Source organism: Calonectris borealis, chromosome 8, assembly GCF_964195595.1.
Source record: "Calonectris borealis chromosome 8, bCalBor7.hap1.2, whole genome shotgun sequence".
In the NCBI taxonomy this organism is placed as follows: domain Eukaryota; kingdom Metazoa; phylum Chordata; class Aves; order Procellariiformes; family Procellariidae; genus Calonectris; species Calonectris borealis.
This window is the reverse complement of record NC_134319.1, coordinates 2,210,183-2,232,665: the sequence shown is the minus strand read 5'-3', so window position 1 is coordinate 2,232,665 and position 22,483 is coordinate 2,210,183. Positions and strand designations below refer to the sequence as shown.

At 52.2% G+C, this 22,483-nt stretch overlaps 2 protein-coding genes across 2 annotated transcripts in view; one reads left to right on the top strand and one right to left on the bottom strand.

The window, feature by feature from the left end:
- SLC35D1 (solute carrier family 35 member D1) overlaps window positions 1-22,483 on the bottom strand; it is a 226,959-nt gene that overhangs the window by 91,990 nt on the left and 112,486 nt on the right. The window lies entirely within an intron of this gene.
- The window catches only part of SGIP1 (SH3GL interacting endocytic adaptor 1), a 54,798-nt gene that overhangs the window by 9,993 nt on the left and 22,322 nt on the right, over window positions 1-22,483 (top strand). The window contains exons 2-12 of the mRNA XM_075155572.1: window positions 8,034-8,097; window positions 10,653-10,677; window positions 12,091-12,168; window positions 13,338-13,394; window positions 13,965-14,019; window positions 14,907-15,082; window positions 18,150-18,161; window positions 18,900-18,911; window positions 19,713-19,737; window positions 20,140-20,191; window positions 21,238-21,323. Coding sequence (XP_075011673.1) covers window positions 8,034-8,097; window positions 10,653-10,677; window positions 12,091-12,168; window positions 13,338-13,394; window positions 13,965-14,019; window positions 14,907-15,082; window positions 18,150-18,161; window positions 18,900-18,911; window positions 19,713-19,737; window positions 20,140-20,191; window positions 21,238-21,323 — 642 coding nt within the window. The remainder of the gene's footprint in view (window positions 1-8,033; window positions 8,098-10,652; window positions 10,678-12,090; window positions 12,169-13,337; window positions 13,395-13,964; window positions 14,020-14,906; window positions 15,083-18,149; window positions 18,162-18,899; window positions 18,912-19,712; window positions 19,738-20,139; window positions 20,192-21,237; window positions 21,324-22,483) is intronic.

Below are 22,483 nucleotides of genomic sequence, written 5' to 3'. Positions count from 1 at the left end.
CACAAACCCATAACTGTTGTTGCTCACCTTTGTTTTCAAGTATCTCCTCTCCTGAAAGCCACAGGCAAGAAGCCAACAGTGTCCTGCTCCAGCAGAGAACGACAGGAGTGGCCATGAGACCTCCATCCCCTTTTCCCTTATTTTTTCTTTTTCTAACAGGAAGAAACTTTTGTAAGCATGTGGAAGATTGTAATACGTGTCCGTGGGACTTTGCTAACCAGATAATTTTTTCCAATAACTTGGAAGCGTAACAGGATAGAGTAAATTCACTCTAGGTAGACAGTAAGGACCTTTAATGCCTGGCTAGCTCGTTATCAAAGATGACTTTGTTAGCCCTCGATGGCAAAGCTAAATGTAGTGGTTTAGTGACAGTTTGCGCTGGAAACTATTGGTTTACTGGGATGAAATACTAAGTACAGCGAGATCACTGGGCTGCTGGGCAGAGCTGGATGCGCACACAGCACTGAGCATCTTCAGAAGGGGCATCAACTCTTTGGTTTAAAAATGACTTCTTATGTATTTTGAGGTAGCAAAGCAAGTAAGCTCCTGCGGGTGACTCCCGCAGCCTTCTTGAAGGAGTTTTCCAGCAAATTTTCAGAAAAATAAATTTCCTGACTTGTTAAAATGTAGACTTTGCTTGTGTGGGGGCAGTACTAAGTCTAGTCCTTACCCTGGGGAGCAGCTGGTTTCTGGACCCCCACCATCAAATATCAATCAAAATTATCAACATCAAAAATCTTCAGTGCCAGGTAAACCTTCTCATTTGAAACCAAGGCTTGTTCACCGCTCAAATGTGCATCACGCTGTGGATTTGCATTCTTGCTGAGAAGCGCAGCTGTCCCTTGGCCCCATCTCCAAGGGTCCGGTGGTGGTCCCTTCCCCGAGCAGAGGGTGGTGGCTTCCATCGGTGGGACTTGAGACAAAAACTACTGTCCTTGGTGTTGTGAAAGCCCAGGGGCTGTTCCTGCTCCCTGAGCCACTGCTATGGCACCTTCCTCCTTCACCGGGGCTTCATCCAAGTGTGAACGCGTGGTGGTTGTAGTTGATTTGAAGCAAAATACTCTGATCTGGCCTCAGGACAGATTCCTCTTTGGAAAGAAGTTCTGGGTTATTTCTTTTTTTTTTTTGATACAAGAGGAGCTGAGCTGTAAGAAATGCTTTTTTTCTGGTTAAATTGGTAGGAGTATATTCATTGTGTGTTTACGGGGAGCTGTGGTCCTGGAGGATGTCCCTGTGGTGTGAAGGATGGGAGGTCTCGTCTGGTGGAGCTTGAGCAGACCCATGGGAGAGGCTGGGGGAGAGCAGTGAAGCACAGCGCTTGCTGGGGACGGGGAGCCCGACAGTCTGTTGTCAGAAAGCGTAAAATAGTGGAATTTAGGCCTGCTAGGAAAAGGAAACCTTGAGAATTGAGGGGAAAATGAACAACCAGTCAACTTGAAATAGAGAGGGGTTTTAAAATTATTTCCTCAAGGGGATAAGAAGGGTAATTTATGGACTGAGAAGACAGACGTTTGGTAAAAAGACCTGGCATGCATTATTTATGTCACTGTGCACAGAGGATGGAGGCTAACGCCAGAAATAAATACCCTCAACAAGGGGGATAATAGAGGGAGACCACGGCAGAGCAAATGCAAAGCTATTTGCGGTACCAGGAGCCTGGCGAAGCCTGCAGCCTCGCCTGGGCTGGAGACTGGTGTGAGCCCTTCCCAAGGACAAAGTTGTATGGGTTTAAATAGGTTAAAAAGGGAATCTTTCCTAAAAATTGCTCTGCAGAGGTAGTTAGGATGCAGCATTTTAAATTAGGAAAGAAGGCAGGTAACAGCATAGGCAACGGTGCGTTATTAATCATGATGACCTTTAATGGTGATGGGCTTGTGGCTGGAGCCTGGCGGCTGCAGTGACACCACGGCAGGCAGGGGGAGCAGCAGAAGACCTTGTCTCCTGAAGGACTCGTGTTGTAACCCCTGGCCATGGTCTGCAGGGCCAGGTTGCTGCAGAAGAAGACCCCCCGGGCTGCCGGCACGAACGGTGCCATGGCTGCCCGACTGCTGCCTGCTGATGGTCCATCCTCTCTTCTCCAGAGTAACGTCTGCGATTAGACTTGTAAATGAAGGTGGTTAAAATATTAATGATTGTATCAAGGCAGTATGCGGAGGGCTCAGTTCCTCGCCACGTTATTAAGCCTGCTGAAAGGCTGGTAATGAGCTTTAATGCAAAGGTTGGTTTAGATAAAGCATTTAAAATGTTAGGAAGATGTATACTAATTTAATTACACATAAGGTGGGCAAAACCAAAAATAACATGGACTGAAAGAGCACAGTAACTGAGACTTGACTTTTCTGCTACCGAGGCCGTGGCAGTTGAGAATCCCCGGTGTTTGCAATGGACCAAACGTGCCCATTTTCATGTAAAACGTGTCGGCGGTGCAGCATGGGCCCGGGGAGGTGCAGGCTGCTGCTGTGTCATAGCAGGGAAAATTCTTCTGGGCTGACCCCCAAAGAGCGTTCGGGATGCTGCTGGTCGGATTCTTTAGTTGGGGCTCGATGTGGTTACACCCTCCCCTCTTAAACTCTAATTTACCGTTTGACTTTTTCCTCTGGTTATAACTCGGAGGATTTCAGTAGTTTTGTATTGGCTTTGGTTTTGTTTTGCTGAGCAAGGGGAAGATTATTATTTCTTTCCTAAGGCAAGCCAACACCAAATACGAAGTCCTTTGGCTATGAAACAGCAGCAGGCTTCCACGTCTTCGGACCCAGCGAAGTACTTCAGTAAGAGCACGTGCGGGTTTGTGCGGTGGGGAAAGGGGATTGCTCAAATCCAGCTCCAAGCTGCATGCAAAAAAAAATCCACGCAACCAAACCAAAGAAAAACCAAACCTAATAGTGATTATTTCTTATTCCCCCCCATTTCTCCCCCTTCTTCCTTCTTCCCCCTGCTCCCTGCAGCTACTTTGGTCTTGAGTCTCTGGCATGGCAACAGGTAACACTTATCTTTGCACAGATGAAGTTGAACTAATTTCAATCATTTTTTTTTCTTTAGTCATCACAAAAGCACGTTTAAGGCACAGTCTCATTGGTGTCTTGTCCGTTTTAAGAGGTGTGTTGCTTTTATGAGGCCCATCCTCCTGAGCGAGTAGCTCTTCCTCCAGGGATCCCCCTCGATATTTGGGGGTCCAGAAGCAGCGGTTGCTCCCACTACCTGGGGATGGAGGATGAAGGACTGGGTTTGGGAGCACAGGGTTATTTTTCTTGTAGAGGTGTTTTCAGTATAGGAAATAAGATGCTGGTAGTTTTTAAGAATAAATTTCAGAAAGCTTCATAGTGTTAAATACTAATTTGCGTTTCTCAGATGCCAATTCTTAGGTGTACCAGGAAAAAAAAGGATAATAGTAAATAAAAGGTGAATAATGCTCCCCGATTCAGAGAGCCATTTGTGTTTGAAATGAGATGCCTGGCACCCCACGGTTAGTTCAGCCCTGGCGTGTGGCTACTCTGAGTCTTTGAGTAAGAGCATTTGAAGCCATTTGGCTTGAGGACTAATTGCAGTTGTTGTACCTTGGAGGGGCCGGTGGCTTTCCCCCTGTTTGTCCTCTGCGGGCAAGACTGCTTTTGTGGCCATTGATGTGGTTTTAGGCGTTCTGGCTGCCACACAGGTAATAGCACACGAATGACTCTGGGCTGTCGTGCATGAGGCTGATTGAGGAAAACCTGCTGAAGGAGACGGCAGAGATGTCAAATACATCCGTCCTCAAGTGTTTTGGTCTAATCTCCCCTCCAGAAGAAGGGTGTCACGCTGGTCCTGCAGCAGGACGCGCGGGTGCGGTACTTGGTGCTGCTGCTGGTGTTTTCTCCAGCTCGTGCTCGTGGGGCTCACACCGGTGTTGCTGTGCCCTTCAAAGAGCCTACGCTAAACTGCTGGTGAGGGTGACGCGTGGCCTTTCCCCTTGGAGATCGGGGACAGCCCGCCTCTGCTTTAGCCACGTAATAACGTGCAGAATGAAATCAGCTGTTAATCTTGAAAACAGCAGCGAGGAGTAGCTGCGGGTGGGAAGGCAGAGTTCACGCCTGCCCCCCCTCTCCAGTGCTATGAACCTGGCAGCAAAGCTCGAGCTTTGTCCTGACCTTTGTCCAACCCCAAGCGCAGTTTTAAGCCGAGGTTAAAAGAGAGACGTGCTGCCTGCCCCGCAGCGCTGGGTCTGTCCTTGTATTCTGGATGTGACACAAGGGAGAAGGCTTCGGGAATGTGGGTGAGGACTTCTGTAACTATTAATGTTACATACTCGAGTGCATTAATGTTCCTCCTATGAGTAAGGTAGGAAGAACCTGGGGTGAACAGACGGGGAGAGGGCCAGCATGGCTATAGCCGCAGGGATTTACATCCTTCCCCTCTGGTGCTGCCGTTAGCCGGGTACCACATCACACCCATCTTTATCGTTCTGGCACTTACGGTGGCCTGGGACCTCATCCCCAGTTCACCGACACCTCTGGTAGCCCTGTGGCCGATGGGATTTCGGCGGCTGAAGGCTGTGGCACTGCTGGGCAGAGTTAGTACGGGTCAAAGGAGACATGTTCCCAGCGTGCCCCGTACGACCTGTGCAGTGAGGTGGGGTGCCTCAGGGCTCTAGGAAGAGCCTTGGGAGACCTGCAAGAGACGGGTCTGGAGGGGCTGGGTGTCTTGCCCAGGTGTCCCCAGAGGCGCTGGGCACAGGGTGGGGACAGCTGAAGGAGTGGGCTGTGTCTTCGGGTGACACATACAGCCCTTCGTGCTGGTGTCACCCAGCCCTGCCATCACAGGGCGATGCAGCTCTCCAGGTCTTCCCACCGGTTTGGATCCGGTACCTGCACTCCCGGATGGGGAGAGGTGGGATTTGATCTCCATGCTGGGTGCTGCTTTAGAGCATCACCCGAGCGGTGATTTCAGCTCCTCCCTCCTCTGAGCCATCCCTTCATGCCCCACATGGATATGCTCTATTTTCTTCTTTCATGCCCCTCTTTCTGCTGCCTCACTGCCTCTTCTCTGCTTTCTCTCCCACTTACCATCACCTTTTCTCTTCCAGCAATAATTCTGTCTTGTCCTGTGAGGTTTCCCTGAACCCGTAGTGTTCCCATGTCTTGTTCCCTCCATGGGCAAGGTCTTATTATTATTACTTTCTATAAGGACGACTCTTGCCAGGACTGACTTTATGGTGCTTCAGCTCCTAAAACCAACTGAAATGAGACTTGAGGACCAGAGCGTGCAATGCCCCTTCCCTGCACAAGCCCTGGCTCTGTCCCCGCGCTATCAGACGGGGTATTTTTAACAGGGAGGCATGAGCTCTTCTGAGCTGCAGCCACCCAAAAGCAGAGCTGTCCTGGAAAATCATCGCGTTGTCCCCCACCGAACCACAGTCCTCTCTGGGGTCACCATCAGGGCACAGGCAGCCGGTGCCCCGCGGCTTCGGAAGGGGACCGCTCCCACTGGCTCTCGACAACCGTCTCCAAAGGAGGCTTTCATTTTTGTTCTGCCTTTCCTAAATATCCCTTTTTCCCCTCAGTCATCACCATTTGAAGCAGATGGTGGGCCTGTTATATAACTGAGCAGAAGGCTTCGCTACACAATTTAGCCAAATCGGGCATTTCTTCAGATAAGACTAAACAACAACTCATTTCTGGGGTTTTCGACCCTCCCTGTTCTACTTTGAGTTTGGAGGATGAAGTTATTCTAGGGGTGAGATCAATGGAAACCTTCCTCAGTTATTAATAACTCGCTTGAGTCTTGAAGAAATTGTAGGGAAGCTGAAAGGCAAGATGTAGTAAACCCAGAGCTGTCTGCCCACGGCTGCTGGGTGAGCCCGCGGGTTCAGCGTCGCTCCCAGCTGCTTGCGCTGCCCTATGTGCTGGGGGTGTATGGATCCCATAGGCTGGGGGCGTATGGGATCCCATAAGTGATTCTTTCATCCCTGACCGTGTAATGCTTGCTTTGGGCAGACTAGGGAAGCGCACTGGGTGTGATTTTTTTCAGGAGCAGCCCCTTTGTTTCCCTTTTCACGGGGGAAAATGTCCAACCTAAAAGCTCCATGAGCAATACCAAGGAGATCTGCTGGAGCTTCTCCTGGCCCTACCCTGGCTGGCTTGGTCCAAGCGTTGGCCTGAAAAACCACCCGGCCATAGGGTATCAAAAGCCTGAAGCATCCCACATGCATTTTGATAATATAATTTAAATACATCGATTTTTTGATGTGCTGCAGAAAGCTAGCATTTGTCTGCTTGTTGCATGCTTCAGTCAATGCCCAGAAGAGTAGGATGTTCCTGGGAAAATGGAAAAGCATTTCAAGGGCATGTTCAAAGCAGGAGGCAAACCTGCCCCGTCTTCCCGAAAAGCATCAATCAAATGAACTGTGCCGGGGCACACAGCTCCTGGGACGAGTGCTCCCATGTTCCTGGGGTGTCCAGAGCCGATTTCAGGGGAGCTACAGGAGATTTGGCTCCTTCAGCACATCACTCGAGGTAGAAGCTTGAGTTTTTTTTTTCATTGAATCCTAGATAGTATTTTTTAAGCAAGCAGGTTTTAGCACGAGTAAAGCTGCGTGCTTCTGGTACGCTGCACGTTGCGTGAGCTGCGTCCCAGTTGTGGCAACCCCGGTTTGTGCCGCTGAGCCTTGTCTGCACCTTCGAAAGTCGTTGCACACCGCATCGGGGAGAGGAAGGCTTGCAGCAGCGGGGCTGTGCGGGCACGCGTGTGGCTAACGGGACCCCTAATGGCAGCGTGTTCATCTTGCCTGCAAATTCGCACCTTGCCGCACAGCCGGACTCGGTGCCGGTGCCCCTGGCTTCTTGGCTGAGCTCCCTGCAGGGCTGGCTCAGCACCGGCGAGGGGCAGCGCTGCCAGACCTGCCTCTCCTCCCCTCGGCCCCGCCGGCAGGCCCTGGGCTGTGGGGAATGATGGTCCCTATTTGCTGGGCGATGCCTTGACTCTGCTTTCCATGAGGTTTTGGGGAAGGAGCCGCTGCCGAGCGGGGACCTGCTGTGGATCCTGAACACTCGATGTGGCCCTTTGCTGCAGGCCAGCTCGTTGCATGGGTGTGAGCCGTTGCATTTGCTGCTCCAGACCATTGCTGCATCCTTACAGCTGTGTCCGCTCGGTAACTTCCAGGCAAAGGCAAAACTCCAAGGAGCTCCAAAAGGAAGAGGCCAGAAATAGCTGTTCTAGACTCGAGGGCTGTGCTTTACATTGGCTGCTTCGGCCACCAGGATCTCTAAATTACAGCCTGACCGAAATTAATTGCTATCGTGCTGCTGGCAGCAATTGCACAACAAGGGTGTCAGCAGCGTCCAGCCACAGCCGGGTCTCAGCGGTCGGGCTGGACGGCCACCGCCAGCAGAAAATCACCTGCGTGAAAACCAGCCGGCCAAGTGAAACGCGCTAGCTTGAAATGCTCCAAATCCCTTCCCTGGTGTGCTTGCTGCAAGCCGTTATTAAAAAACCCTCTCCTGGATAGCTCTTAGTCTGGAAAAGAGGGAGAAACTCGCAGAAACCCGCTCTCCTCCACCTGTTTGTAAAAGTGGTGGGGTGGTGGCCACTGCCCCGATGGGATCCGTGGCTCCCAGGGCTTCCCGCTTCCCGTCCAGCTCCGGCGCCGTTGGTACCAGGCATGGTTTTAAGCACTGTGCAGATCAAGAATCAGTGCAGAAGATAACCAACCTCATGGTTTAAACTGTGTTTTTAACACCAAAATGGGGTTTCCCCATTAGTACCCACACGCAGCACGGCAAAGGAGTGTATAATTAAGACGGAAAGCGTAGAAATATTAACTGTGAAATATATAGTCACACATGCTGAGATCAAGTTAATAAGTGTTAAGTGAACAAACAAAAGGCATAAGCAAATGTACACACTACCTGCAAAGTCCTGCTGGCAGGTTCTTGGGTTTGGTTCTTCCTTTTTTAACCTTATTTATAAATTACAGCTGACAAGGGAACAAGGAACCTTTTGGAGGATTTATTTGAAGCATAATATTAATATTGCATTCTTATTTATATTCCTTCTCTCCACAGGATTGAAAAAACGTACAAGGAAGGCCTTTGGTATACGCAAGAAAGAAAAGGATACTGATTCCACGTAAGTCAATGAGAGACAAACCACGTCGGTAGATAAGGGTGCGGGGGAGAGGTCGATGCCCGTGTGCCAGGACAGGAAGGCAGTCGGCGCACCACAGGCATGCGGCATCCTCGGATCACGTCTGGTAATAGCAAATTCGTTTAGGCTGTTTCCCCTTGTACATCCAGTGGCCAACAAACCAGGTATTTTCTCGGTGGCGCTGCGGAGATGATAAAGGCGTTTCTCCGCGTGTTTGCAATTTACGGTGACAGTTAGCGGTGATCAGAAGAAAATTACTCCTCTGAGAGTTTCAGCAGATTAATCTCTGCCCAAACTACTGATGTGCCCGTCTGCTCAGATATTTTTAGATGCAAATTCAACTTAAACAGATGCCCGTGCAGGCGGTGGGGCCGTTGGTGGAGTGAAGGGCTGTGGGGCTGTGTGGTCGGGGCAGGCTCGGGATGGCGAGGGTGCAGGGGCTCGTGGGGCGCACGCTCCTTCGCCTTTGCTGCGAGAGAAGCTTTTGCTTCCTGGGAAAACAGCTGGTGGGGGCTTCTCCCCACATCTGGCGGGGGTTTCTCCCCACATCTGGCAGGGGATACTGTGCATGGGTGCAGAACCACTGGCGGGGCGCTGAGCCCAGCCCAGGGAGGGCTCTCGGCTGTCGCTGACGCCGTTTGGGGGGGGGATGTCCCAAAGCAGCGTGGCAAAGGAGCCTGCCCAGCCCATGTGCTGGGGACGGAGAGGGGGAAAGGCAGCGGGGAACCCTGCTCCCACACCCGCAGCATCGTCCAGGTGCTTCATGTCTGGCACAGCAGAAACCCTATGGGTTTTTTTTTTTTTTTTTTAAATTTGTTTTCCTGAGCTGTTTTATATCTCAGCGGCGGTTGGTGAGGTTTCCCAGGCAAAGGGACAGCCGCTGCAGCTCTGCAGGTCTGGCCACGCTCCCGGGGCTGCGGTGAGCCCGGCTGCACCGGCACCTGTGGGGCTTTGCCCGCTGCAAAAGGGGGCCGAAAAATTTGGGGGGATATGGAGCGTGTTGCAAGAAGGCTGTGCAGCTCCAAGCTGTTGGCCTGCTGGCAGAGGGGGGCTTGTCACCAGGGGTGGTGGCTGTCCATCCACCAGCCAGGAACTCCTGCTCCAGCCGTGCACGGCTTCATTTATAATTTATCAGAAGGATGGGCAGGAAACAGGCTGCTTCGCATCTTCCTCTTCTGCTCACGGAAAATCAATGGAGCCGCGTCTAGGTCCTGTCTTTAGCCAGCACCGTGTTTTCCACGCTTGCTTGCAGCAGCCTGCTCTTCCCAGAGGCTGAGGAAGCCGGTGGCACACGGAGATAACGAATCCTGGGGTGTTCGGGATGGTAACGAGCTCGCGGAAAGGCCATTGTGGGGGAGATGCTGCAATTAGCAAGCAGCAGTGATTAGCATGTCGCAGGGTCGCATGGCGGTCATCGCCCCGAATGGCTTTGGGCGCTCTCCAAATCCCCCAGCGCGGGGCCGGGGGGAGCGGCGAGGGCCGGCGGGGCCAGACAGACCCTCAGGTCACCACGGCTGGACCCGGCGGTGGGCACCGCGCTGTGGGGTCTCCGGAGCTGCTGCCGGGGAGACGCGGGACGCGCCGGAGCCGCGGCGCAGTGGTGAAGGACCTGCCGCCCCCTCCCCGCCACCCACTGGGGGTTTTTTGGGGAGATGAGCAGGAGGTGACATTCCCTGCACATAGGGGAAATATGGAAGCAGAGAGGGTCTCTGCTGCTTCCAAAAAATTTCAGAAACGTTTGTGCAAAGAGTTTAAGTGCAAGATAAGAGAGATGGGAGGCAGACGGGGATGAACCGGAGAAGTTCCACGGAGGGCGTTATTCTCTGTTCAACCAGAGCCGGACGGGCGGCAGCTCCCTGCGGGGTTCTGATGATGCCTTGAGTCAGACATTAATTTGTGGCAAATCTCTGGCAACGCATAAAACTCAGGAGCGTGTGGGAGGTGGAGGAGCCCGTCTGGTTTTCATAAACATGTTTGTCTTTTCGCTAAATAACTTAGCATCCTCAGACAGCGTTTAAATACGGCTGCTGAGCCTGCCACGCCGTTTGCTGTGACCAAGGTCCAAATCCCATAAGCCGTTGGGGATTAGGATCCCTGAGGGGTCTCATCAATTTTCAAATCCAGTCAAAAGCGAAGTGACGGTGCTTCTAGCAGAAGAAAAATCTCTAAATTACTCTCTATGTAATTTTTATTGTCTTCTGCAAGAGGATGCACACCCAGGGTAGGGCTGTGGCCGTGGGATGGGTGCGAGGAGGAGCCAGCCCAGCTCCTCAGTTGGGAGAGTGCAATCATCGGCAGGAGTGCTTTATTTACTAATAAATATTAAATTTGTCAGCTGCTAATGTGAAAGCAAAGGTACTGAGACCATTGTGTGGGTTTCAGGAGGAGCGTGTGGCAGGTAATTCAGATTCGCTGACAATTTTGTAATTAAAACCATTACTGCTGTGGATTCGTTAAGAAAACCATTTCCACAAGTTAATCGGGCGACGGCGCGGTGTGGGAGCTAACGCGGCTGCGTTTCTTTCTGTTCTTTGCAGAGGGTCGCCAGACAGGGACGGCATCGTAAGTATTGCACGGACCCCGGCCCCGCTTTCCTCTCCTGCCCCGGCCCCTTAAATGCCAATTCCTCCACCAGCATCTTGTGAACCGTCTCTTCCTTTCTGTTTAATATAGAAAATAGGTTTCAGTAAGAAGTTTAAAATAAAGACATATTCCAGGTTTTCTGCAAAATTAACATAAAGAAAATAACACTACAGAAACACCTGATGAGCGCCGTGGGCAGAGGGACCAGGTGTCCTGCTAAAACCCCCAGCTCCACATCCTCATTTCTGTTCCCACTAATTGGCTTGGGTCAGATTTGCTGTACAATGAGTGAAGGGAAAATGGCCAGAACAGCTGTTTCCAATACCTATTTTTATTTTCTATATTAAACTGAAAATGAGGAGGTGCTTGTTTTTGAATTATTGCTGCTTTTATTGATGGTGTTAGATAGAAATGCCCCTGCTAGATCTGGGCAGTAGACGGACCACGTCTCCTTTAGCCGTTTGATTTCAAGTTTCCAAATAAGAATGTTGGGTTCAGACTGGGACTGTGCTGTCGTTATTTCTTGAGCAAATTCAGACGTTAGAAGCTCACCTTAAAATAAAAATGAGACCCTCGGGAGGCTGGGCAGGGAGAGCGGTGCTGGGGTGTCTTTTACAAAGCCATACAAAAATTGGGGTGCCAAATTGCTCCTTTAGAGAGATCACTTTTTTTTTTTTCACATCTGACCCAAGATCCTTGGCTTTGGGCTCGCCCTGTGTTCATAAGCCACTTGTTAAGAAATAGCAATTAAAAAAAAGAGTCTGCAGCTCAGGTAGCGCTTTAACCAAGGCTCTATTCAGCAGTAATAAATAAATAAAATGCAAGGAGCAGCCCGGAGCCGTTCCCTTCGGCAGAAGTGCTTGGGCAGCCTTTTCTTGCCAGGCATGGGCGCAGGGCCCCTGGGTGCGCTCGGGTCCCCCTCCGTCGGGCTCCTATGCTGATTTCCCGGCTGGCTTGCTGCTCAGGCTGGGCGCAGGCAGGGTCTCCAGCGCTCCAGCAAGCCGCAGGATGCAGAAATGCAATTTTAGGGGGGGTATCATGAAGCCACTGAATATATTGGAGGCGGGGGAATTGGAGGATGGAGACATTCGGTATAACTTTTCCTCCTACAACATGTTCTCACCGTAACATTTGAAGCCACTGGAGCGGCCAAGAGGCAAATCCTCTGACTGCTGAATAGAGCCCCGTTACCTGCCCCCGGTAAAACCACGCTTACTCCTAATGGAGCCGCAGCTGAGCCCTCCTTTTCTTATAAAACCAGGCAATGTGTTTGCTAATTCCTTGTAACTTATTTTTGTGTGTTTTTTTAAAAAAAAAAAAAACAAACCAAACCAAAACAACCAACCACCCGATACTTTAACCCTTTTTCTGCCAAACCGCAATCCCTTCCAGCTGCCCAGCCCTCATCCCAATGAGCCACCTTGCAATAGCAAACCTGAGAGTGTCCGTGAAGGAGGAAAAAAAAATTCGGTAAGGAAAACAGAGCTCGCTTTACAGCTATGAAAGGGTTGTTAAAAGCAGTGAGTAATTTTTGGTTTGAAATCCGGAATATAGGAAAATACCATTTAGGTTCAGTCAGGTGGATATACGTGAGTGGAACAGAATGGGTTTAAATACAAACGGACCGGGGGAAAAGCAGAAATCCCACATAACTGCATCCAGAGTCTGAGTTTTCACCCTCGTACCTCTAACGAGGCTGCTCCGTTCCTGGGCAGCATCGTGAGGACCGTCGGGTGAAACGTGGAGGGCGAGGGTGCTGGTGGCCTGACCCAGCGCCCGTGCTGCCGCCGCTGCTGCCCCAGGGCAGTGCATTGCGTTAGTGCATGGCAGGGTGCTGGGGTGGGGGGTGCTACCTCTGGCAGCTGAAGGGAACCGGATTATCTGATTTAGGTGCCCAAAATCGAGAACCCAGCCTAACTAAGTCCCTGAGCTGGCCTTGCTCCACTGCTCGCTGGCTGCGGTGGTCAGCGGGAGCTTTGGGCGTTTTTTGGATGCCCAGAGCAGAGCAGCAAAGGGTCCCGCAGGCGATGGATGCCCAAAGCCTCCTTCCAAACCAGACCCCCCTCGGTCCGAAGCAGCAATAACCTGTGTGTGTTGGTGCGTCGTGACGTGCGCTAACGCCGCATCCCCGCGGGGTTAGCCCGGCCGCCTCTCACTGCTGCAACCCAGCTTCACCGCACGGTGAAGCAATGACACCCGGCTTGCTCTGCGGGCGGTTTGGCTACTGAATAACAGAAACCGAATCCTTCTTTCAGGTGTTTATCTCCCGATAAATAACGGTGCTACCTGTGCTCGATGGGCATCGGGAGCCCCCCGCTGCCGCCAGCTCTCCCCATGGGCTGGAACACCCCGGCATGCGGAGAAGTGGTCATTTCATTTCTTTTCCTTAAGAAATGTTATATGTTCAGCTGATGAATGTTCAAAGAAAGGTTTTTAGCTCTCTGGTATGGGAGACCTTCCAGAAATGGGAAATGCCGTTGTGTATCGCTGATGTGCCCGTGCACAGCGGCTCTCCGTGGCGCCTGCGCCGGCAGCTGCAGCAATACCAGCGGCATCCCAGCCGTGTCAACGCACACGTGTAAGGCACGCTGTGGTCTTGTTTCCTTAACTTGGAAATTTTGTTTTCCAATGTGTTGCAGAAGAAAACAAATGGAGCCCCAAATGGATTTTATGCGGAGATCGACTGGGACAGATACGTAAGTGTCCCAAGGAGCCTCCCCTCCACCCAGCACCCGCGCAGCTCCCGACAGGGGACCCGGGCTGCACTCCCATGCCGCCGTTTTGGCTTTCTGTGTGGCTATTTTGGGCGATGTCCAGGTCTTAGTTGGGTCCAGATACGTCTTTCGTATCTGCATGTTAATTAAATAACATAAAACTGCCCAGAAGCTGTGTGGCTCCGACGCCTGACACCCGCAGGTGGGGAGAGCGCTGCCCGGGCCTGCAGCACGTTGCAGTTACCTGGAGAAAACCTGGGTTGCAACCAAGCATTGCAAAAAAAATTTGCAAATATTGAGCGTTGCAAAATCTTACCTGTGAAAATTGAGCACTGCAAAAATTAATCTGCAGCGAGGCCGGGTGCTCAGCCCCTGCTAAATGCCCCAGCGGGTGCCCTGCCAGAGCACGGGTGCCGTTTGCTCCGTGCAGCCCCGGGGGCCGCCACGGGGCTTGGCTGGACATCGCTTCCCGCAGGAGGAAGGAGCCGCTCCAGCTTTCTAGGAACAGAATTAGCATTCCTAATTCTTTTGGGTTTCTTGTGCCCTATTCAGAATTCACCTGAGCTTGATGAGGAGGGGTACAGCATCCGACCCGAGGAACCAGGCTATATCCTTTATTGTCGGCTTTTCCTCTTGGCTTACGGACTGTAAGATGAGCTGGGGTTCACAGACAGGGCACTGACTATTTTTATTTTATTATTATTGTTGTTGTTGTTTTTTATTTTTCCCCTTTTATTTCCCTTTTGAGCTGCCACTCCACAGCTAAAATTGGCTCCCGGAGGGAATTACCTAGGCAGTAGAGCAGAAGGTGGTTTTAATTGCCTTTGATCCACCGCTATGAAATGAGGAGGTGGGAGCAGCCCAGCGGGGTGGCCCGTGGAGACGGCGATGTCCCATCCCGTCTGCGGAGGGTGCTGGCCGTGCGGTGCTTCCTCACAGCTGATGCTGTTGGGGGGTGGAACCGACCTGCATGGCAGCAAAAGCAAAATGAGCAAAGATCAATTTGCAGCTCCCGCAGCGCGTCCTGCCAAGGGGCGAGGAGACGTTGATGGCCGTGCAGAGCCCGTGCAGGCACCGGGTTCGCGGGCTGGCGGCAGGTTTTAAGCCGCCTCCTCGCAGCTGGAGGAGGGTCAGTGGAAAAGCAGAATTTCTTCCTCTGCCACTGCTGAAAAATGCTGGTTCTCTGTGGGCGATGAGCCAGTGCGGTCATGATGGGGAGGAAACCCGGGCAGCGACGCAAATCGGTGCTGGGCTAAACCAGGGCTGGCTTTATCGCTGTGAGCAGCAGTCCCCGCGTCCTCTGCCCGCGCACGGATAAAGCGGTGAAACATCCCGGCAGTGCCGGGCATGGCAGGAGCAAATCCTGCTTATCCCTTGGGCGTTTGGGATAAGCTCGGGGAACACCTAATTCCCACTCTTCAGGGAGGCTTGAGCCTTTGAATGCCAAGGCTCTGCCCTCGCAGCAGAAGGAAACCTTCTTTAACTGTGCTCTACCTACCAAAGGAAAGCACTTCTACTCCTCGAGCGAATCCGAAGAGGAAGAGGAGGCGCACAAGAAGTTCAACATTAAGATCAAGCCTTTGCAGGCTAAAGACATCCTGAAGAGCGCGGCGACAGTGGACGAGCTGAAGGCGTCGATAGGCAACATTGCACTTTCTCCGTCCCCCGTGGTGAGTCCCCAGTGTTTGTCTCTTCCCCCGGTTGCAAAAGCAGAGATGCTCCCCAGGGCTCGCCCCGAGCGAGCAGGGGGCTCTTCCTTAGGTGCCGACGGTTACGTTTGCATTTGTGTCCTTATTTATAGGGTCTCATCCATATAGATGCAATAATGTGACTGCAAGGAGATCTCAGATGTATTGTGGTGATCCCAGTTCAAAATGTCTTAAAAATTCCCTTTCCTGCTCATAAAACAGGGCAACTGAGATCAGAATATATTATTCCCTTATTTTTCCCCTTTTTTCCTCATTTTTCAATGCGGTCATCATTCAGGACATAAATCGGATGGATCTTGCCCTGATTCCCGGGACAGGGAAAGCATCTGTGGGGTTTTCCACACCGCTGCTATGGGATGTTAGAGGGACATTTCTTACCCGGGGGGTGAATCCAGGGTTCCTGGAAGGAAAGGTCTTGTCTCCTTAGTCCCTCCCAGTATAAATACCATCACGCTGGTCTTCCTAAGGCTTGTCAAGGTTTCTGTTATCTCATCCCAATCTGTTCAGCCGTGAAAAGATTTGATTTTTGTCTTTCAGTGGGCTTTAGTGTGGGCTACAGTGTCTTTTCAGATGAAGCTTTCTATGGTTTATAATTAGCCTGTATCTGAAGTGTGAATGAATCTCAAACTCTAAGCGAAGAGGAAATAAAATGACTGCTTTTTATTTCTTCTTTCCAAACCAACACAACATCACCAATTTTAATGAAAGCTTTTGGGACAAGTCACTGTCCTTGGAAATACCGAGTCCCTCCGGCACGGCTCCGCTTCCCCCCGATGCTCGGTCCCTCTTAGCGATGTGCACGTCTGGATGCTTTTTGCGCTGTGACCGGGGAGTTTCTGGCTGTTAGAATTCAAGGGTTAGAAACTGCATTCGGCTGCTTTGGGAAGCACAAAAAAAAAGAAAAAAGAGGGAAAAAAAAAAAAACCCCAAACCCAAAACCACCACCACCAACAAAAACCCATGAAAATTCAGCAAAACAGGGTGGGGGGGAGTTTTGGAGGCTGGTAATTATTTGCCAGAGAGGTGGATAATTTTGATCAAGAGAGGGGAAAAAACCCACGGAATTTCTTATTGCAAAACCAAGCTAATTTTGGTTTTGCAAAGTGATGGCCCCAGCAGTTTGGAGCACACATGTATATAACGTAGGAGACAACATTATTTTGGGAGGAGAGAGGAAATGGTGCAATACTTTAAAAATGGGATAGGGAAAGCACTAAGAATTTATTTAAGGGGCCGAGTCTATAGTTGGTGTATTCTCCTTCCCTTGTGGCTTTTATTTCTGCGTCCCTTGCTGGCAGCAGGCCCCTGCCGCGGGGGTTTGCTGCTCCGGGCACCGCAGGGCACTCGCCCATCCCGGGGTGTAGCCGGTGGCTCTGGCACAGCGCGGCAGAGGTGGGGGAGCTGCTCGTTGATTCTGCAGCCTGCGGGGTAGGGACTTCAGAGGGTCTAGCCAAAAAATATAAAGCAATGTTGTCTCTAGCAATAAAGAAAGATCTATTAAGAAATTACGGAATGGTTACGCTCCGCTCCCAGCAGTCCAAAGTTCCTTGATTATATTTATTCTTACTGGTGAAATACTTGAATAGTTCTGCACCGGCATGCAAGGATGAGGCCGATGTGGTCAGCAGTTCTTCTGCACCTCGCCTTTTCCAGGAAAACAAAACCCCACAAAATGTGCATTTTGCTAGATATGACTCTGTCTCTCCTCTTTTCCGTGGTGTTTTTCCTGGTGAGGTCAGGGGGAGTTTTGCCGTCGGTTAGGAAGGATTTAGCCCCTGGTGAGCACGCCTGTGTGAGTCAGCAGGTGCGGTCTGGATCCTGCCCTTTGGGCGTTGGATTGGGACACCCTGTGCTTTGCTTTGGGGAAATCCCTGTCCCCGGCCACCACTGGCGGAGCACAGCCGATGCCTCCCCGTAAAACAGTGCAGACGTGCTCCGCTCCACCCGACGGGCTCAGGGAAAAGCCCTCTGCCAGGCTGGACAGAAAGAACCGTGCTGCTTCTCCATGTCCGGATCCAAAATCCGGCATACGGAGCCAAAGGATGCAGACGGGGAGGTGAGCGGTGCCACCGCCGAGCGGCCGGGCGCTCCCGGGAAAGCCGGCCCCGCTGTCCGGGAAAGCACCAGTGCCCCGGGCAGGAGCTGTCTGAGGGAGTTTTGCATCCACGGGAGTTTCATGCTTTGCTGTCTGGGTCCCTGCCCTTGTCCTGGGCTCGTCTCCTCTCCAAAACCAGCCGCAAAGCCGTGCTCTGTGCACTGGCCTCTCCTGGAAGAGAGCAGCGGGACGGGACGTGCCGTGTCCGCAGGCACTGTCCTCCCCACCCCGTTGGGGTGCAAGTTACGGTGCCTTAACTTGAAGATAAGAAGAAAACTGGGGATGCTGTTGTACACTGGTGTCAGCTGCATCCTCCGTCTGAAGCCCAAGAGCTCGGGTCTCGTTTCTCGAGAAGTATGAACGTTGCGGTACAGGCTGCCCGTGCCGCGTACCGTACCTCCAACAGCCCGGCAGCTTCAGACCTCCCACCCTCTTCCCTGCTCCTTCCTCCCGGCAGCTCCCGCCCGCTTCGCTCTTCGCACCACGGAAAACTCAGCCCCAGGAGCGGGGGCTTTGTGGTGGTCCGAAAAAATAGTCACTGGGCAGAGCTGATAGGTGACTACCGTTTAGGCACCTCGGGGTGCCAGTCGTGCTTTCGACTTTGCTCTCATACGGTTTCAAGAAATGAAACGGGATGGGAAATGGCCTCTGTCTCTAGCTGGCAGGGCCCGTTAACGTCAAAGCATGTGACCCCTTTCCGTAAGATGGCTCAGACGCAAGTTTTGTATTTCTCCGTGCTCTATCGCTCCCATCTTCTGTCCGAATGAAGGGCAGCCTGGCTGGCTGCACGCACGACTCTGCTTTGCTGTGTGTTTAACAGTTATACACCTGATGCTTCTGGTCGTAATACAAATCTTTTATGTCTCTGTTATCCCTTTATAGAAAATATCTTATATTCTCATTTTCTTTTTTTATTTTTCTGCATTCTTTTAGAGGAAAAGTCCGGTAAGAAATACAGTTTTTTATCTCCTATGATTTTTTTTAACAGTCTTGTGTTCTCTTGTTTGCACGCTCCCTGTTTTGCATGTCTCCAGAGCTGAAATGTAAAATGCAAATAACAAATGCTACCATTTTGGAAGGCATGTTGTTTATTATTTTCCTTCTCCCTTCGTTTAACTTAGAGTATTTTAAAACAGAGCTAGGCTCTCTTTGCTTTGAATGTACGTAGTCTGGGGGTGTAGTTTGGGTGAAAGAGCCAGAGGTTTTGGACAAGATGTGTAAGGGCGCAGTTTTTTATCTGGGCACGTTTTACGTACGTCACTGCACATCAAAAGGTACGAAAAGACAGAAAAAACCCATCAGTGGTCGACGACCTCCGCTGCCGCAGTACTGCTGTGTGCAATGGTGATGGCTTCCCCGGGAGGACCGGGCTTCAGACTCTTCTGAGCCCAAAGTGGGGAAAATCATCCGTTCCGTGGGGTTTGGGTTCCCTCTCCGGACGCTACTCGGATCTCCCTGCCTCGTGTCCCGGGGCCGGGGTGACCCACCAGCCCGTGGGAGCGAGGCGTTGCGCTGCCGGCAGCGGGTGCTGGGGCTGGGGGCTGCGTGGAGGAGGAAACCCACCCGGCGCTGTGGCCCGAGAAGCCGTGCCGGCGGGGTGCGATGGGCGTCGGGGCTCTCGGGGTGCTGACCTGTCGCTCTCTGACCAGGTGTCTCTTCTCTCTTCCTTCTCGCTGACCGCAGCGGCGCAGCCCGGTAAGCACCCGCGCTCGCTGCTTCTGCCCCTGCCGCTCTGGGAACGGGGGTGCTGGTGGGGTCCGAGTCTGTGCCGGGGTTCTGTGGTGAGTGCCGGGGAAGGGGAGCGGGGTGCCGGTGCCGTTAGCCACCCCGTTGTGTGACCCCAGGTGATGGTGGGACCTTGTCCCCCCGGGCCGATGCAAAGGAGTTCCTGTTGATGGGCATCCTCGACCTGCATCCTTGCAATTCCCCCGGAGACCCTGCCCTTGGCGCGGTCCCAGGGTACCCCCGCTGCCCATCGGGGCTCCCGCTCCCCGCTCTGCCCTGCAGCCCCAGCCACTGCGCTCTGGGGGGGGTTTGGCTTTTGCTGCCCGCGGGCACGTGTGTGTTGTGCGGCGGGAGCGAGGATTTTGATTGCTGAAAATAGGTTATTTGGCTTAGCTCGATTGGCAGCCCGTCAAACGTGAGGATTTTGGTTTTATGCCACTTCTCACGGGGTGAGGGTGCCAGTGACTCCCGTAAGCCACTCGCGGTCAGGACGGCTGCGAGGGCAGCGCTGCCGGGTGATGGCTTCATGTGGCTCAAAATCCTCTCGGTAGGGTTTTTCTGCTCCCTGTAGGCTGGGAGCAAACGGGATTTCACAACGCACACGTGCAGCTGGGCATATTTCAGCCGCGTACAGTAAATACCAGCCTAGACAGGCAATTCCTGCCACATCTGCGGGGCTGCTTTGCTCCTGCTGTGTCCCTCCTTGGGTGACAATTGCCACGCGCCCGTGTCCCTGTGCATTCCGCTTACCTCCTGTGTTTCTAATTCCAGGGGACGATTAAAAGGAATTTATCCAGTAAGTATGTTCTGCAGCCTTCAAGAACAGTATCACGGCAGTGCGGTGGTGGTGGTGGCATTTTGGGGACGGAAAAAAAAAACGAGGAGCACGTTAGGTTTGCTTTAAAGAGGTCCTGGCAGAAATGATGGCACCCAAATGTCTTCCTTAAAGAAGGCCATATGGGACGTCCTTGGGGTACCCTATAGAAACAGTGCAGCTCCCTAGTCTAGCTCTCTACAGGAATAAAATCTGAATGAATAAAACAGACCTCTTACTGCCAGCATCTCCATAGCAGGCGTGGGACGGGGCACGGCTGGTGTGAGCCCTCCTGCCGACAGAGCGGCCGGGTGGGCTGGGGGTGCTGCTCGGGGGGCGGCCGGGGGACGGCTCTAACCCCGCGCTCTCCGTCCTGTGCCGCAGGTGAGGAGATCGCGCGGCCCCGGCGTTCCACGCCGACGCTGGACCCTGCCAGGTCAGTATGGAATCCATCGGCACAATTATCCAACACCGCTACGTTCAGGCACGTCGTCCTCATGTGGTTTTTAAACATTTTGTTGGGCCATTGCACATTTACACCATTGCTCAATGGGAAGCATCTGGTTTCGCCTCCAGATTTTGATCCTTTTTCATGTATACCTGGATAGGTCAACCCCAGAATAACACAGCAACTTCAGGGGGTATTTACAATCATTGCCGCACAAATATTGCCATCGCCCAGCTGAGCTGCCCGAACTGGGCTCATCAAAGACACCGCTGCAGGAACATCACTTTTATAACTTTTCAGGCTCGTGAGACAGCCAAACGTTTGCGTTTGGTGTTTAAATAAGGGGAGTAAAGGCTCCGTGCTGCTGGATGCAAGAGGCACAGGGAGCTTTGGGTCCACGGGCGCTCTGCTCAGCTGCAGTGTGAGCGGATGAGAAAGGAGCGGAGGTGCTCAGGCAGCGGCGGCGGATCCCCCCGGAGCGTGACCGAACAAAAACACGCGAAATTGAGGTGCCGGTGGCAGTGGCACCCCTGGTTTCAGATGCACAGCATCCATAGGTGCTCTCCCGCAAGAGCAGCAAGGACATCTGCTGCTGGAAGCCGCCTCCAGCCGGATCGATAGGGAGAGCTGGCAAGTGTGTGCTGTGGGTATACCTTGATTTAGGAAAGCAAACAGGCGAGTTGGTATGGAGCGAAGCCAAATCTGATCAGGAGCATGCCCTGTGCAGCTGCAGGGTTTTACTCGAGGTGCATTGGACCTGAGCGTGGTCCAGACCTTGACTCTTCTTTCTCCTTTTCCATGCTGGAGTTAGCTCTGACTGACCCCGAAGCAAGCCCCGGTGCCTCGGCGACTGCCGAGAGTTTGCACCGTAGTGCTATGGCCAGTGCTACCGCTCTCCTTTCCTTTTCCCCTGCCTGAAACCCCGTGTTTTGCCAGGTGCCTGTTACCTAGAACATAAACACTCCCTGAAAATTGGTACTCAGACACCAAACCTGAACCTCACGTTGTTCCTCTGCGCTTGTCTCATCCCGCAGCAAGAAAGCCGGGGAGGACCCCGCCGCGCTGGCACCGCTCTTCGGGCCCCCGCTGGAGTCGGCGTTCGAGGAGCAGAAGCTGGACGGTGGGTCAGGGGACACGGGTGGCATCTCCTGGCAGTGACCCCTGGCCATGCCGTGCCCCGGGGATGGCCGGTGGCACCCAGCTCTGCACCCAGCAAGCAGGGTAGCCCGGGTGATCGACCCCACAGCCCTCCTCTTAAAGGGGGGGAAAAAACAAAATTGAAGGCGAAGGGTGGTTGCCTTACAGGCAGCGCGGGGTTGGGGTTTGTACGGGTTATACAGAAGCAGAGCAAGTGTTTAAGTCAATTCGTTAATTATGTGGTCTCGGGACAGGTCCTGAAAGAGATCAGCTAACGAGCATTAAAAATACTGACTTTCAAATGAGACCCCGGTTTTGCCTGTTCAGCAGGCTCTGCCGATGCACCTCGAAGCGGGGTGTGTTTACGGGCGGCCGTTAGCTTCTGACACGGCGGCAGCATTCTGGCGTCACGCTGACTTAACTGAAGGAAGACATGGACGGAGCTGTCTGGCGACGCTTTACAGCTCCCCGTGCCCCTGAAGATGTCTTCTCAGTGGTGCCATCTTTCCCCAGAAACAGGAATATAGGGACACTTTCCTCCCCTCCAAGCCTTTTTTTTTTTTTTAAGCTTTCCCGAAGCACAGCGATCTTGCAAGGCTTGTTCTCCCCAAAGAAAAACCCCATTCACCCGCCGGAGCGGTTTGTTCCCGGAGAGGTCTCCTCCTCCCGGAGACGGCCGGCTCTGCTCGGCTATCGTGAAATGGCTGCTGCCACTTGTAGCCTAGTTATGCCTTGTAATTAATGACTCCGGTTAATTCTTTTAATCAAAACTAGGTTTGCATGCAGTTCTTGACACACAAGCTAAGAAAAATAGTGCAAGAAGTTTAAATGAGATATAGGAGAGGTTTTTTCCCCCCTACAATCTGTGTGAATATAATTGGATCTTTTCATTTTAATACCTGGGTTTTTTTTCTGTGTATCCTAAAATTCCAGACAATTTCTGCAATTAATGCAATGTTTCACTTAATGCAATAAGCCTCCAAATACCTAAACGGCATTGTTTTGTTTGTCAAGCAGCATGAGTGTCAAACTAATTGCGTGACCTGTTTAAAAATCAGGCAAGCTTGTAATTATCTAACATTACAGAAAACCCCCTGTCTTTAATTAACGAGAGGTTTCTGTCACTATTTGGTTTCTTCTCTT